This window comes from Eptesicus fuscus, chromosome 6 (genome assembly GCF_027574615.1).
Source record: "Eptesicus fuscus isolate TK198812 chromosome 6, DD_ASM_mEF_20220401, whole genome shotgun sequence".
In the NCBI taxonomy this organism is placed as follows: domain Eukaryota; kingdom Metazoa; phylum Chordata; class Mammalia; order Chiroptera; family Vespertilionidae; genus Eptesicus; species Eptesicus fuscus.
In genome coordinates, this window is record NC_072478.1 from 81,075,198 (window position 1) to 81,090,784 (window position 15,587).

Genomic DNA, 15,587 nt, shown 5'->3' on the forward strand with positions numbered 1-15,587 from the left:
TCATATCAGCTCCTCAGAGAGCTTTGGTTCAGAAAAAGATCGTATCTATATCCATGGGTGAGGCTGTTAAAATGCTTAAAGGACTGCGTAGAAATGAGGATGTTATTATCATCACCCACCCCTAAAGAGGCTTTGAGATCTAAGAAGTTTTCGAAGATTTAGGGTCAGCAAACTTTTTTTTTTCTGCAAAGGGCCCAACAGCAAGTAACTTAGGGTTTGCAGGTCATACTAAACACGTGGGGGCGGCCGTGTTAAGTTCAAACTTACTTTACGGACACTGACACTTGAGTGTCAGATATTTCCCACCGTCACTGGGCCCGATCGGGCCTCTGCCCTGCGTTGACTGACCCCTGGCCTACGAGGATGGCAGAGGGCAAGGGAGTGCGTGGATCAGAACCGAGGTTCTGCAGCCGGATACCCGACCTCTGTCTTACGGGGCTGTGGCCCCGTGTGTGCGTGTGTGTGTGTGTGTGTGTGTGTGTGTGTGTGATGGGGGCCAGTGAGAACATGTAGGGGAGGCTCACGGCTGGGCACGAGGTGCTCATCACCAGCGTGGCCAGTGGCAGCAATTCGCTTTCGATGGACTCCAACCCGGCGCTTCCGCCTGGGAGGCGGGAGGAGAGGCGGACCCGGGCCGAGGCCGCACCCGGGACCAGGGCGGCGGCGCGAGCTGAGGTCGGGCAGGGAGGGCAGGGCCGGGAGGGGCGGGCAGGGCAGGGCCGGGAGGTTCGGGCTGGCCGGGCAGGGCCGGGCGGGGCGGGCAGGGCGGGCAGGGCCGGGAGGGACGGACAGGGCAGGGCAGGGCCGGGAGGTTCGGGCTGGCCGGCCGGGCAGGGCCGGGAGGGGCGGGCAGGCCTGGCAGGGAGGGCAGGGCAGGGCCGGGAGGGGCGGGCAGGCCGGGCAGGGCAGGGCCGGGAGGTTCGGGCCGGCCGGGCAGGGCCGGCTGCGCGCGCCGGGGGCGGGGCGGGGCGGGGCGGGGCGGCGCGGCGTCGCCGTCCTGGTCCCGCCTCCTCCCCGGGGCCGAGCCGGAGCCTCCGCGGCGGCGCGCACAGCCCGAGGAGAGCGGTTCGCCTGGTAGCGGCGGCGGCCATCGAGACCCACCCGAGGCGCGACCCCTCGGCCTCCCGGCGCTCCCAGCCGCCGCGCCCGCGTCGCTTCCTCTCTCTCGCTCGCCCGCCCTCGTCCCTGCGCCGGCTGCGCCATGGCGTTGGCGTTGGCGGCTCTGGCTGCGGTGGAGCCGACCTGCGGCGTTGGGTACCAGCAGGTGAGCGGCGCCGCGTCCCGCCCCGGGCCCGGGACCCCGGCCCTGGCCTCGCTGCCGGCCGCGTCAGGCCTCTCCAGCCCGGCCCGTGGCCAACTGGACGCCGCGGCTTGGCAGGCCGCGCTGGGCCCGGGCGGCCGGGCGGGACCGCGCTCGGCGTCGAGGCCGCCGCGGGCCGGGCCGGGCCGGGCCGGGCCGGGCTCTCCGCGACCTCGGGCGGGGCCCGGGCGGTGGGAGAACCTCTGCCCGCGCCTTCCCTGCGTTTCCCTGGGCGGGCGGGTCCCCGAGGCAGAACCTGCCGCCGCCCGGAGACCTGGACCTGGAGGCCTTCGGTTCTCCCTTCCCCACCTTGGGTTTGATGTCACTGGGAAGGGGGAAAGCGAGCGTGACTCGGAAAGGAAACTGGGCGGAGAGAGGAGATTAACATCGCCGGAGCCGCCGCCGCCCGCTCCCCGTGCGAGGTGCGATTACTCAGGGTTTCAGAGCCATCCCCCACGCCTCCGTTTTAAGACAAAAGTAAAAAACAACACCCCCCCCCCCCCAAAAAAAAAAAAAACAAAAAACCCGAGGCGAGAGACAAGCCTGCATTTTGCAGTAAATTTGGAAAAGGCGCTGTTCAACTTTGATGGTATCCCAAAATGTCGAGCTACGTGGAAGGCTGCAGGGCGTGTGCCTGGGTATGTTTTAATAGCTTGGAAATGACATTTAACGAGGCTTAATAGCATAGCCGGGGAGGAAATGTATGGGGGATGATTGGGTTATTATCTAGGGTGTGATTTATGAATTGGGGCCCCAGGGGGGAGAGCTGTTTGTGTCACTCACCCCTCTCTGCAGGCCGGGTTTCCCTCGGAAACTCAGGGAGCCCTTCTGCAGGGGTTTTAGCGGCCTTGAACCCACCGTGACTGGGAATCCAGCCAGGGAGTCACTGATGCTGATGGGGACCGCAAATAACTGCTTGCGTTTTGTCGTGTTTCAAATGCTTTCAGTATATAATGTGCGTAAAATGTCAGTCGTGCTTCTACGAAATGAACTGTCCTATCTGTACTTGAGAAATAAGGAAAGACAGTACGATGAATACATTGGAAGTAACCCTGGTGTGGCCAGTTACTGACTTTTTTGTTTTTCTGTCATCTGCCCTGTGTTGTAATTTCCTCCTTCCTCCAGCCGGACTCCTGAAATGACTGGTGAAGAATTTAGCTTCTTGGTTTCATAAACACGCCCAAATTGTGGCAAAGCAGTCTAGTCCGTAGATCCCTCACAGCCTGGGTTCTGGCACATGCTTTTTTATATGACCTTGGGCAAGGCTCTGGGTTCCTCTCCACTAACAAAATACCAATGGCAGGCGTCACCTAACTGTCACCAAGGTGTTTGCAAATCACCTGTACCCCCCCACCCCCACCCCAGTGTGATTTAATTCATTCTTTTCATCTTGCCTTGGGTAAGGTAAGCGAGCAGAATGCTGTGGCTTTTCTTTGTACTGCCATCTTCTTGAGCTATTAGGTAGTGCTCACACACTGCTAGAATACAAAAAACCTTGGTGGAGTATCAAAATTATGCATTCCTTGGTGTAGTATTTAATAGCTTTAAATGCACAAAATTGAGGTATGTCAGGGAGAGCCCATCATTATTTCGAAGAAATAAGCTTCAAAAGAGAGTGAAAAAGAAATGATCTTAGAAAAATTGGAAAATATGAAAGCCAAGAAAAACAACAACCCCACAACAAAAACCTATCACCCATAGATAACCAAAGTTAATATTTTGGTGTATATCTCTGGATTTATAGCTGTGTAAATACAAGTATAGATGAGTGTATATGTGTACAGATAAGGAAAGCTAATATTGATTTACTATGAGCATTTACTATGCTCCAATCACTGCACTAACTGCTTTACATCCATTTTTTTCACTTAATCCTCACAAAACCCCTATGAGGCAGGGCTTGGTAATGTATCAGCGGTTGCCAGCCAGTGGTCCGCGAGGTTCAAAAGGTTGGCGACCACTGGTATAGATGACAGTGAAGACTCCAAGAGGCTCAGTAACTTGCTCAAGGTCACAGCTTCTAAGTAGTGATTATAAGGATAAACACATACTCACCTACTTAAAACACAGGCTTCTGGTCCAAATATAGGCATATGCACTCATACATACATACATATACAGGCACAACTTTGTACACACAAGTGCAATTTTACTGATTATACTTTACACACACTTTGTACACATGTACACGTTTATATGCCCATATGTGCATGTGTGTATCATGTTCACAGACACGTGCATTTGCAAATTTTCATGTATATTCATGAAAATGTATACATTCACATGCATGCAAAGGCATGCAATATAGCTATATAATAAGATGAGTTCACATTTTTATGTGTGTACAGCATGTAATTGTATGGCTGCACCATAATTTAACCAGTTGCTCATTGTTGATCACCAAGGATGTTTAAATTTTTCATTCACTGAAGTTTCTTTTCATGCATCTTCATCTATTTCCTTGGTATAAGTTTCTAGATGTGGAAATGCTTGGTCAGAGAATATGCATATTTAAAAGATTTCTGAATTATAGAATGTTGGTGAATTATCCAGGCAACTAGATATGAGCATGATACTCTTTCGTTGCTACAAAAGGCCATTCTGACTTCTGTTTGATCTGTTTAATCAAATTGAGTTTGTCTTCTATTGAAGTAAATGTAATGAAAACCATATGATTATTTCATAAATGCAAACACAGTTTTGCCTTTAAAGGTCTTTTTATTGGTAGTGCAGTATATGCACAACTTAATTTAGCATCATGACAGACTATCCAGAAAGACTGGGCTCATAGCTTCCTAGCAGCTTTATCCCTCTCTGCCTTTTTTTTTTTTTTTTTTGCATTTTAAAACTGAGAGTGTGTGTCCAAACATTCTGAAGCACTGTTTGAGAAAGGTCTCGGTAGGACCATTGTTGAGATACCTGTTAAGTATTCCTGTTCATCCATTCCAAGCCCTCTTTGTGTCACTGGAATAGATCTTTGCCTATATCATGAATTTTGCCAAATGCTTTCTGAAATATTTTGAGATATAAAATTTACAATTTTAACCATTTTTAAGGGTATAGTCTGTTTAGTGGCATTAAATACATTCACATTGTTGAGCAACCATAACCACCATCCATTTCCAGAACTTTTTCATCTTTTCCCAACTGAAACTCCATACACATTAAATAATAACTTCCCATTTCTTTCTCCAACCCTGACAGCCATCATTCTATTTTCTGTCTATGAATTTGATTACTCTAAGTACCTCATATATAAGTATTTGTTTTTTTGTGACTGCTTATTTCATTAGCATAATGTTCTCAAGGTTGATCCATATTGTCGCCTATATCAGAATTTCCTTCTGTTTTAAGGCTGAATAATATTCTGTTGTATGTATATGTCATATTTTGTTTATCCATTCTTCTACAGATGGACACTGGGGGGCTTTCACCTTTTGATCATTGTAAATAATGCTGCTGTGAATATGGGCATATAATTATCTCTTGAGTGCCTGCTTTAAAGTCTTTTGGATATATACTCAAGTGGAATTGCTGGTTCATATGGTAATGCTATTTTTTGAGACCTGCCATACTGTTTTCCATAGCAGTGTACCACTTTATTCATTCATTCATTCATTCATTCAAATCCTCACCAGAGAGGATATTTTTTCAGTTGATTTCTAGAGAGTAGAAGGGAGGGAGGTAGGCAGCGAGGGAGGGAGAGAAAGAAAAACATCCATGTGAGAGATACATTGATTGATTGCCTACTACACGCGTCCCCACCAGGGCTGGGGAAACTGCAACCTGGGCCCTTGACTGGGAATCCAACCTGTGACCCTTCGGTCTGAGGGATGACGCTCTAACCATTGAGCAACCAGCCAGGACAGCTGTGTGCCAAGCAAGTGTAGTACATCCTGTCATTAAATTAACCTGACTTTCTGAATAGCACAATTTATGTTAAAAGTTCTAAATACTAGCTCTAAATACTGATAGAATTTAAGAATGTTTCTAGTGGAATATTTCCTTACTGATTAAAGAAGTTCCTTTAACATGCATATTTGTGTATATACCACCCCCCAACAATTTAGTACAATCTTTGACAGCTTTTCTTTTAAGTTCGTATATTGCAGTAATATTAGTAATCAGAGACTAGAATGTGATTTGGAGGTCTTTTGGAGGTAGGATGGTTTATGAATAGAATTACAGTACAAGGGGTTAAGAAGTGGATTCTGTTTAATTTCATTTTTATCAGAGCTTAACTGTGGTATATAAAATTAAACATTTTTTGTTGTACAGTAGTACACAGATATATTCTTCATATATTAGAGTCGAACAGTTACTTTGTAAAGGAAAACCTTACCTCAAGTTTGGTATGCATTCTTCAGGCTTTTTTTCTTATTTTTTTCTTTGCTTTAAAAATGTATTTAAAATTTTTAAAAAATAAGCTTTACTTTTTAAAAAAATATATTTTTATTGATTTTTCACAGAGAGGAAGGGAGAGGGAGAGAGAAAGACAGAAACATCAGTGATGTGGGAGAATCATTGATCGCCTGTCTGATGCATGGCCCCTACGGGGGATCGAGCCCACAACCCAGGCATGTGCACTTGACTGGAATTGAACCAGGGACCCTTTGGTCTGCAGACCGACACTCTATCCTCTGAGCCACATCTGCCAGGGATAAGCTTTACTTTTTGTAACATTTTTAGAATTTCAGAAACATTGAGAAGATTATACAGTTTTCATATATCCCCAGACTCAGTTTCCCCTGTTAACATTTTACATTCATATGGTACATTTAAGACAATTAATGAACCAATATTGATGTATTATCCTACATAATAAAAGGCTAATAGCGGCGGCAAATTGTCCCCTCGATAGGGAGTTCCACTGGGGGCGGGGTGGGGCCGGCCAATCGCCTGTGTCCCCACTCCCCCACCAGCCCGCCCCATCCCAATCAGGGCGAGGGGGCAGGCCAGACCCCACCATGCATGAATTCGTGTACCGGGCCTCTAGTTATTAACTAAAGTCCATACTTTATTTAGATTTTTAGTTTATCTAACCTCCTTTTCCTGTTCAGGATCCCATACAGGTTACCATACTACATTTGATTATCATGTCTCTTTGGGCTCCTCTTGGCTGTGATAGTTTCTCAGAATTTTCTTGTTTTTGGTGACAGTTTACAGGAATATTGGCAATGTATTTATTGAGTGTCCCTCAATTGGGATTTGTCTGATGCTTTTCTCATGATTAGACTGGGGTTATGGATTCTGAGGGAAGAAGACCATATAAGCAAAGTGCCATTTTCATCACATTATATCAAGAATGTATACTATCAACATGACTTACCACTGTTGATTCGACCTTGATCACTTGATTGAAGTAGTGTTTTTCAGGTTTCTCTACTGTAAAATTAGTCTCCCTCTCCCCACCTTTTCATGCTGTACTTCTTTTAATTTTGTCACATTGTGCACACCATACTGGAAACCACCACCAACTTAAATGGTGTTTTAAAAAAATTTTGCATACATTCAAGTTCACTCTTTGTGCTGTAAAGTTCTGTAGGTTTTGACCAATGCATAGCATCATTTTTTCCTTGCATTTTAAACAATACTTTTTAAGAAAAATGGTTGGAGTGAGCCCTTTTTTATTTTCCAAAATTTCCTATTAAAAATTCTTTTTTAAAAACTTGAATGGAAGTAATTTCAAACTTACAGAAAATTTCAAGAATAATATAAAATAACACCCATATCTATTGCCCATATTTATCTTAAACATTAAGGTTTGCTTAGCAATGGATACAATCCTATAAAAACTGAATGAGTTACAAGTAAAATCTAAGTACTTTTACTCACCATAATCCTTTTTCTATAGGATTCAGTGGTTATTTTGCTATTTACTTTGTTATTCAATTATTTTTAATTTACTTTGTCCTCATTAAATTTAGATGAAATTCTGTAGATTGGGGAATCAGGTATATCGTTTCCTTAGTATTCTCAAGCTTTCATTTTAGGAGCTTTATGTTATAGCATCCAAACTTTTCATATAGCTTTGTATTAATAAGCAGTTTTGAAGCTTGTAATGTAGACTTCAGTATTTGGAAGGTTCACCTTGGGCCCTAAGTAGAGACTGATTCGGGAGAACATAAAAGGACTTTATTAAAACATTTAATCACTAATAGTCCAGCCTCCGTCATGAAGTAAGTAGTTGTGTGACTGTGGGCAAGAACTTTAACCTCCTTCTAGCTTTCATTTTCTTATGTAAAATGTAGTTGGACTAGATAATTTTGACTATTTGCAGCTTTAAAGTGTGTGTGTGTGTAGAAGCTGGTGGCTTGGATCCAGAGAGACGCCACTCTATTGATGATTTAGGCAATTTCTTTTGTAATACATAATTATTTTTAAAAGCAGATAGGTGAATTTATGCCAAAAGAAAAAAGTTATGCATGATTTCAAGATATAGAAAGTATCTCCTTAATAGTACATTTTAAAAGAATGAGTCACTGATAAAAAATACAGAATATTGTTTTGTAATTTTGCAGTAGTAAAAACATTCTGTTTGTCTTACCCTTCTGGTCAGCTTCGAACAAACATTGTATATCATGGCAAAAAATTAATAATGCTTTTATATATCAGAAAAATTAATAACTTTTAAAATGTTCAAATAAATTATTTTTAGAGCAATTTTAGGTTTACAATAAAGTCAATCTTTTAAAAGCAAGGAAATATTAATTTTAAAAGTTTTAACTTTTAAAAAAAGAAGCTGGCTCTTTGATTTCTAGTATTATTCGTTGCTTTTAGTAGGTGCATTTTCAGAAGTTTTGAAAACCTGCTCATATTACTATAGAAACAGCCTAAGAAGTATGATAGAGTTATCTGCAGCCTCGGAGATCTTATACATGGTTGAAGAAGGTTGATAGGAGATTGTTTTCAACACTTGTCCTTGTGTTGCTGAATTGCATTTTCAGATATAGTATTTTAAAGAGTGCTTACAGTCAGTTCTCAGTCATGCATGTTTAGGAGCAGCATTAGGTTGCTTAAATTATTATTTAGCTGTCCCTAGTTAATGCTTTAGTTATTTCTGAGAAATGAACTCTTTTTCTCTTAAAAAATATGGACTGACTTTCAAATGCAGTGATAGTACCAAAAAATAGTTAATGATGAAGGAAAATTCCACCATGTAGTGAGTAAAAAGGTTATAAGATTATTTTTATTCTACCCCAAAGGCTAGAAGGATATCTGAAAGATGGGATCATGGTGATTTTTATTTTCTTCTCTATATGTTTATCAGGTTTTCTCCTTGTGAATGTACACATTTTGTAATCAAGAAGAAAAAAGTATTTTTAAAAATCCCTCTGTTCTTTTTTCATGATTGTAAAAATGTTATTTTTGTGCTTGTCTTAGAATATGTTTAGAGTACAATGTATATTCCTCCCACAATTTGTATCTTGGTTTTCAAAATGTCAGGCTACCATTCACCAAAGATTTTTCATTTGTAATTTAAGTGGCATTTATGAAGTGCCAAGTTACATGTTTAAATGTTATTATGGAGTGCACAAGGATGCGCCACAGGTGTTCCTGGTTATAAGTTTACTAAGTACCCATGGATTGCTGCTTTGTTTGTTGTCTTTCTGCCTTTTCCTCCCTTCCTTTTTTCTTTTTTCTCTCTCTCCCCTTTTTTTTCTTCTTTCCCTTACTTAATGGTACCCTGCACAATTTTATGCACATACTAGAGGCCTGGTGCACGAAATTCGTGCATCGGGGGTAGGGGTGCCTCAGCCTGGCCTCCTGCACCCTCTCCAATCCAGGACACCTCAGACATCCCTCTCGCAATCTGGGACCACTGGCTTCTAACTGCTCACCTGCCTGCCTGCCTGCCTGATGTCCCTAACTGCTCCCCTGCCTGATTGCCCCTAACTGCCTTTGCCTGCTGTCCTGATTGCCCCGTAACTGCTCCCCTGCTGGCCTGATCACTCCCTAACTGCTCCCCTGCTGGTCTGATCACCCCTACCTGCTCTGCCCTGCTGGCCTGATCGCCCCTAACCACCTCTGACTTGGTCCCCGCCACTGTGGCTTTATCCAGAAGGACGTCCGGAAGACGTCTGGTCTAATTCCCATATTACCCTTTTATTAGTATTAGATTAAGTACTCACTAAATTCCTGTTGAGTGACTCTAATCAATGAGACTATATTATGGTATTATATAATATTAATTATAGTAATTCAGAGAATGAGATAGTTGATAATTTAGAGAATGGGATAGTAGATAAAAGGTATCATTTTGAGATAGAAGAAGTCACTTGGTTCCAGAAACTTCTGGGAAGCTTATGAGATGAAACTTGAACCTGATCTTGAAGGATGGTTAAGATGGACATGAGGGAGACAAGGACTTTTGGGGGAAATGGTGGATTCTCGTGATCTGTTTGCCATGGGGAACTTGTTCAGTTCCTAGAATGCATCATCCTCTCTGGCCTGGAGACTCTCTGCACTCTATTTCCTCTACCTGGAATGCCCCCTCTCCCCAGACCCCCTCTTAATTTTGGTAGTCCGTCCTAAGGGGAGTTTGAGTATCTTCCCCTTCCCTTAATTAGGTTAGTTTCCCCTGAGCAAGGCATTCCCCTTTTGTGACACATTTTGTAATCACATTTTTATCTTTTCTTTTTACTTTCTATTTTGTTTTTATATCAAAAGTGTACACACATAAAGGTTAGAATCAAGTAGATCTTTTAGGCTATTAACAACAACAGCGGTCTTCTGCTTACCCCACCTTCTCCTTAGTTCTTTTAGCTGTTTCTTTTGCTGCTTTGCGATTATCCTTGTAGTTAAATAACATTTACAATATACATCTTAATTTTTCTGTTTTCAGCATTTTAAGATAAATGTTTGTATTGATTTAAGAGGGGGAGTGGAGAGAAAGGGAGAGAGAAACATCAGTTGGCTTCCTCCTGCATGCCCCCTACTGGGGATGGAGCCCACAACCTGGGTATGTGCCCTGACTGGGAATTGAACCGGTGACCTCTTGGTGCATGGATGACACTCAACCAGCTGAACCACACTGGCCTGGACAGTTTTCTGCCCTTTTTTTTTTTTTTTGGTGGGAGGGGGGCGGGGGAGAAGGGGAGAGTTAATCCTTACCTGAGGATATTTTTTCATTGATCTTTTAGAGAGAGTGGAAGAGAGGGAAAGACAGAGAGAAACATTGATGTGAGAGAAACACATCGATGATTGCCTCCTGCACAGACCAGGGCCTGGGCTGGGGAGGAACCTGCAACCAAGGTACATGCCCTTGACGGAATAGAACCCGGGACCCTTTGGTCTGCAGGCCAATGCTCTATCCACTGAGCCAAACCGGCTAGGGCGGTTTTCTGTATTTTTAAAATTGACATCAGTATGGGATATAAGGATTTAGCTCTCTTTTACCACTCACACAACACTTCCTGTTTCTCCATTTTTCTAATACAATTATATCTATATGTGGTTAGATTGATATTCAGCATTTTAATAGTTGAAAATATGTAGTATACTGTGGTTACTTTTCTTTGAACAGTACTTGATTTTCCCTAAAGTTATTTTTTTGTTTGCTTAAATTTCTATGTACATATCATAAATTTGCCAATAGTACTAATTCATCCTCAGGCTCTCACCTAATAATCTTCATAGTTTTTTTGTTATGTTCAAACATATCAGATATTTTCTTGACTTCATTTAGGGAGTGTGGAGCTCTTCCCTGGTCCTCTGACCTGTTCTAGAAGGTTGCTCTTCAGTTGTCATCCTGGGGATTTCCTTACCCAATCCTTTTAATTGAAGTGCCTTTCTTTGAGTCACATATTTCTCTCTTGGTTTACTGCTTCATTTTCATGGAACATACCTCCAGTATCTTTCTGCGGAAGAATGCATGGGCGGTTAACTTATCTTCACACTTAACTTAGATTTCTGTGTTGGAAGCATTTTCCTCTAGAATTTTGAAGGCATTTGTTCAATTGCCTTCTAGGTTCCACTGTTGCTATTAAGAAGCCTGAAGCCAATTATGATGACTGATTCTTAGATGTGGCCTACTTTCTCAGCCCTGAGGAGCCTCCTTTTATCATCAGTGTTCTTAAATTTCACTCTGTTGTAGCTTGGTGCAGATCTATTTTCATCCATTGTGCCAGTTACTTAGTGGGTTTTTTTTTGGTCTGGAAGCTTATGTCTGTCAGTTCTGAAAAAATGTTTAAAGTATGTATTTGATTTGATTTTTTTTCCTTTTCTCTTTGCAATTTGGATTTCTTGTACAGATTCTTTACATTATAAAAATCTCATATATTTCACCTCTGTCTTTTTCTCTACTTTCTCTGAGCCTTTCTCAATTTTATATTCTCTTTAATACAATTTTAATTTCTGTTGTCATTTAATATTTTTGCTATTTATTTTTTAATATGTGTTTATTGATTTTTAGAGAGAGAGGAAGGGAGAAAGATAGAAACATCGATGAGAGAGAAACATCATCAATTGGCTGCCTCCTGCACGCCCTCTACTGGGTATTGAGCCCACAATCCCAGGTACGTGTCCTAACTGAGCATCAAACCAGTGACCTCTTGGTTCATAGGTTGATGTTCAACCACTGAGCCACATTGGCTGGGTTGTTGTCATTTTTTAAAAATGTCAGTAGTTCCTTTACTTGATATTTTATGTTTTACCAAGATATTTTTCTAGTATCTTTGAGATGAGACATTGTGGGCCCATTAATTTTATGACCATATTTCTAATACATATTAGCTCGATTGTGTAAGTATTAAAATAATTCTGGTATTTGCCAATTGAATATATATAAACATATATATATAAATCTGTATCTATATCTGCAATCCTACTTAAGTCTAGAGTGAATCTCTGTAGTTATGTCTAATCCAAAAATCCCTCCAATTGTCTCCTTAATTTTATTGAATTTATTGACATAACATTGGCTAACAAAATTATATAGGTTATAGGTGTACAGTTCTGTAATACATCATCTATTTATTGTATTGTGTGTTCATCATCCCAGTCTGTTGAATTTTTAAAACTCTCCTCTAATTGTTCCCCTTCTTCTTCTTTTTTAAAATAGCACCCTTGTTATATGGTTCTATTTTTTTCTCTTGTTTTTCTGAGAGTATTGAATTTTTTTCTTCTCTTTTAAAAGTTTTCATCTTCAGCATAGTTGTTTACTCTGCATTGCCTTTACTCTCTTTGCTTTGACCTTTTATGACCTTTTGTGTTAGAAGCTTGCTTTTGGTGCTTGGTGATCTTTGCCTGCTTGGTTAAGAGTGCATGGTCTGTACAGCAGTTTGGAAGTTGCTCAGAATGCTTGATGGAGTTTCTCATTGAGGTCTGTACCTAGCGTGACCTGACTAGGCTTTTTCTTTGAGTGATTGTGTCTTCAGGTCTTTACTACGGCTGGTCATTTCCCCAAAGAACAGGCTAGTATTCTGGGATTTGATTGGGGGAAGAAGGCTGGGAAATCTCAGCATTTAGTACATAAGTCTCTCAATCGCTTTTTTCTGATTTGCTACTCTTTCTCCTAAAACTCTGTGTCTCCAGCCCAGAAATCTCTGCTTTACATTGACCAGAGAATAAACCTCTAATCTTCTAATGGGGATTCCGGGAGCTGTGTGTGTTTAACTGTATCTCTAACCTTTCTTTCTGCTTTTAAATCTCATTTTCACTCATACTTGCACCAGTACCTGGTGCTACCCATTCCTTTTTTCTTTTTAAAATTTATCTTTATTGTTGACAGTATTACAGATGTCCCCTTTTTTTCCACTATTGACCCCCTTCTTCCTGCACCCATGTCTCCCCTCTCCCACCCAGTCCTTCACCACACTATCGTCTGTGTCCATGGGTTATGCATATATGCATATAAGTTCTTTGGCTAATCTCTCACCACCCACCCCTGCCTTCCCTCTGAGATTCACCAGGCTGTTCCATACTTCTATGTCTCTAGATCTATTTTGTTCATCAGTTTATTTTATTCATTAGATTCTACATATGAGGCAGATCCTATGATACTTGTTTTTCTCTGACTGGCCTATTGCGCTTAGCATAATACTCTCCAGATCCCTCCATGCTGTCTCAAAGGGTAAGAGATCCTTCTTCTTCTTTTTTTTTTTTTCAACTGAATAGTATTTCATGTGGTGCCACTGATTCTTGAGGGTGTAGTGCAAGAGAGGCTGTTTTTCTGCTTTCTGGTTTAGGATTCCGTTTCCTGGGTCTACTATGTGAGTTACTGCTTCTAGCTTTCAGGATTTTATTGCTGCTTCCTCCATTATTACTTACCTTTTGCCTTAAAATTAATAAAATTTTAACATTTACATTTGAGAATGGGATAAGAGGCAAATGTGTGTGTTTAATCTTTAACTGGAACATTATAATCGTAATTACTTCTTTTGATTGTTCTTTTTTTACTAAATTACAGACTTAGTGAGGTAAAAAACACTAGTCATGTTCACTGTTGTGTCCTCAGACTGCACACCCGTCATGGCCTGACGTGATCATTGAATGGTGTTAAGTTAATGTATCAGTTAAACACTTGTATAATGCAAGTTCTGTGATGATGGGGTAGAGGGAACAATATGAAATGCCTGCTACATTTCCCTCTTGACTCTTTTGCAAGAGAAGGGTCCTCATGATTAGGCCTAAACTAAGGCAGGCTCTTTTGAATAGAATACCTTGTCCCACCGTAATCTCTGCCCTAGCATGCTGGACATCAGGTAGTTGTGGTGGTGGCATCGGTGTCATTATCATCATCATCATCATAATCATAAGCAAGCATAGCTTTGGAACTTCTCAGCCTGACGGAGAGCTCAGTAGCTCATGGGCTAGCAAAGCCAAGCAGGCTGCATGCATCCAGCACATGTCCCTGGGTTGTAGGCATGTCCTTGTCACTTTCAGTGTCTGTGTATTTGACTTCACTGTCCTTTTAGTGTAGACTATTTCACTTTTTGGATATGCTACTTGATTGTTTTTAATAAATGTGAACTGGTAGTTAAGATTAGCTGCCATTTCTTCACCGTAATTTTCTGTTAGAGCTCCACATCGGGCTTTGTGAACATGATGTGCCACTCACTGTTAAGTGCTGGGTGAATGCAGCCATAAACCATGCAAAGGTCCCAGCGTACAAGAGCTCATAGTCTACGTCTCAAACCCTCCGACAGCTCCTTTTCCCCTTCCTGTGTTGTTAGTGAAGTATGGTTCCCACCAGTAGTGCGTAAGTGTTCCCACTTTCTGTGCACACTCAACAGTGCTTGTTATTTTCCTTTTCAATTTTTTATGGCCATATTAGTGGATGTGAAGCGGTATCTCATGGATTTGATTTGCATTTCTCTGATGTCTAATGATAATTGAGGATCTTGTGTATATTGGCCACTTATATATCTTCTATTAAATTTTGTATCCTTTTAAAAATTAGATTGTCTTTCCATTATTGAGATTCTCTTTGTCAGAATTATTTACCTTATTTTAAATATTATCCCCTAATTAGTAATATAGAACTGTTCTTGAATGTAAATAACTTGGTTAGAATAACACAATTTATAGTCAATGTACAATAAAAAATCTACAGTCTATATGTAATAGGAAATTTGCAGTCCTTACAAACTTTGTCTATTTCTTAACAACAGTAAAACAGCATACTCAGTTGTTTATGCACTAGCAGAGCCAGGGCTAAAGAAATGTGCTTATTTACTTTCTGGTAATTATACTGTCTCATTTGGTAGGATTTAAAAGAGTATACAGAAGTAGTGGGTTGGAATGAGAGGTTTAAAAATTGCATTTTAAGGTAAAAGTTTTATAAATTAACTCTAAAATTAGAAGTGGTAAGTAACATTTAAAGCTAGAGTTTAGGCATTGGTCCAAGATTTTCTGAAATTTACTGATAATCACTTAAAGAAGGGATTTAAAACTTAATGAGAATTTTGTACACTTGAAACCTATATGGTTTTATTAACCAATGTAACCTTAATAAATTAAATTAAAAATACAACTTTAAAAAAATCTTAGAATTTTCTTGCTGTTTAAATAAGACTCAACCAAGAAAAAAGTGAGTGGTATACAATACTTGTACTTCATGGAATTTTTGGATAGTTCAGCATTATTTTCCGCGTGGTTTTTGTGTTCATGTGAATTATGTGGTATATTTTGATACTTTTTCTTGTGTGTAAGGATTTATGTGTAAGTCTTTTTTGTTTTTCTCTTTGTTGTTTAGTAGGGTTTTTTTGTTTGTTTGTTTGTTTGGTCATCCCATTCTTTGTGAATAGAGAGAATCCAATTTAAAGACTTTTAAATGCCTTTAGGT

General features: G+C 41.0%; 1 protein-coding gene across 6 annotated transcripts in view; it reads left to right on the forward strand.

The window, feature by feature from the left end:
* The first annotated feature begins 981 nt into the window (after positions 1-981).
* The window catches only part of NDFIP1 (Nedd4 family interacting protein 1), a 40,945-nt gene continuing 26,339 nt past the window's right edge, over positions 982-15,587 (forward strand). For 4 of the 6 annotated variants that reach the window (XM_054717992.1, XM_054717995.1, XM_054717996.1 and 1 more), the window contains exon 1: positions 1,098-1,264. In XM_054717992.1, coding sequence (XP_054573967.1) covers positions 1,202-1,264 — 63 coding nt within the window. In that variant the 5' untranslated portion in view covers positions 1,098-1,201. Of the gene's footprint in view, positions 1,265-11,449; positions 11,495-15,587 lie in introns of those variants that run through there. The other 2 variants (XM_054717997.1, XM_054717993.1) reach the window with 2 other exon arrangements.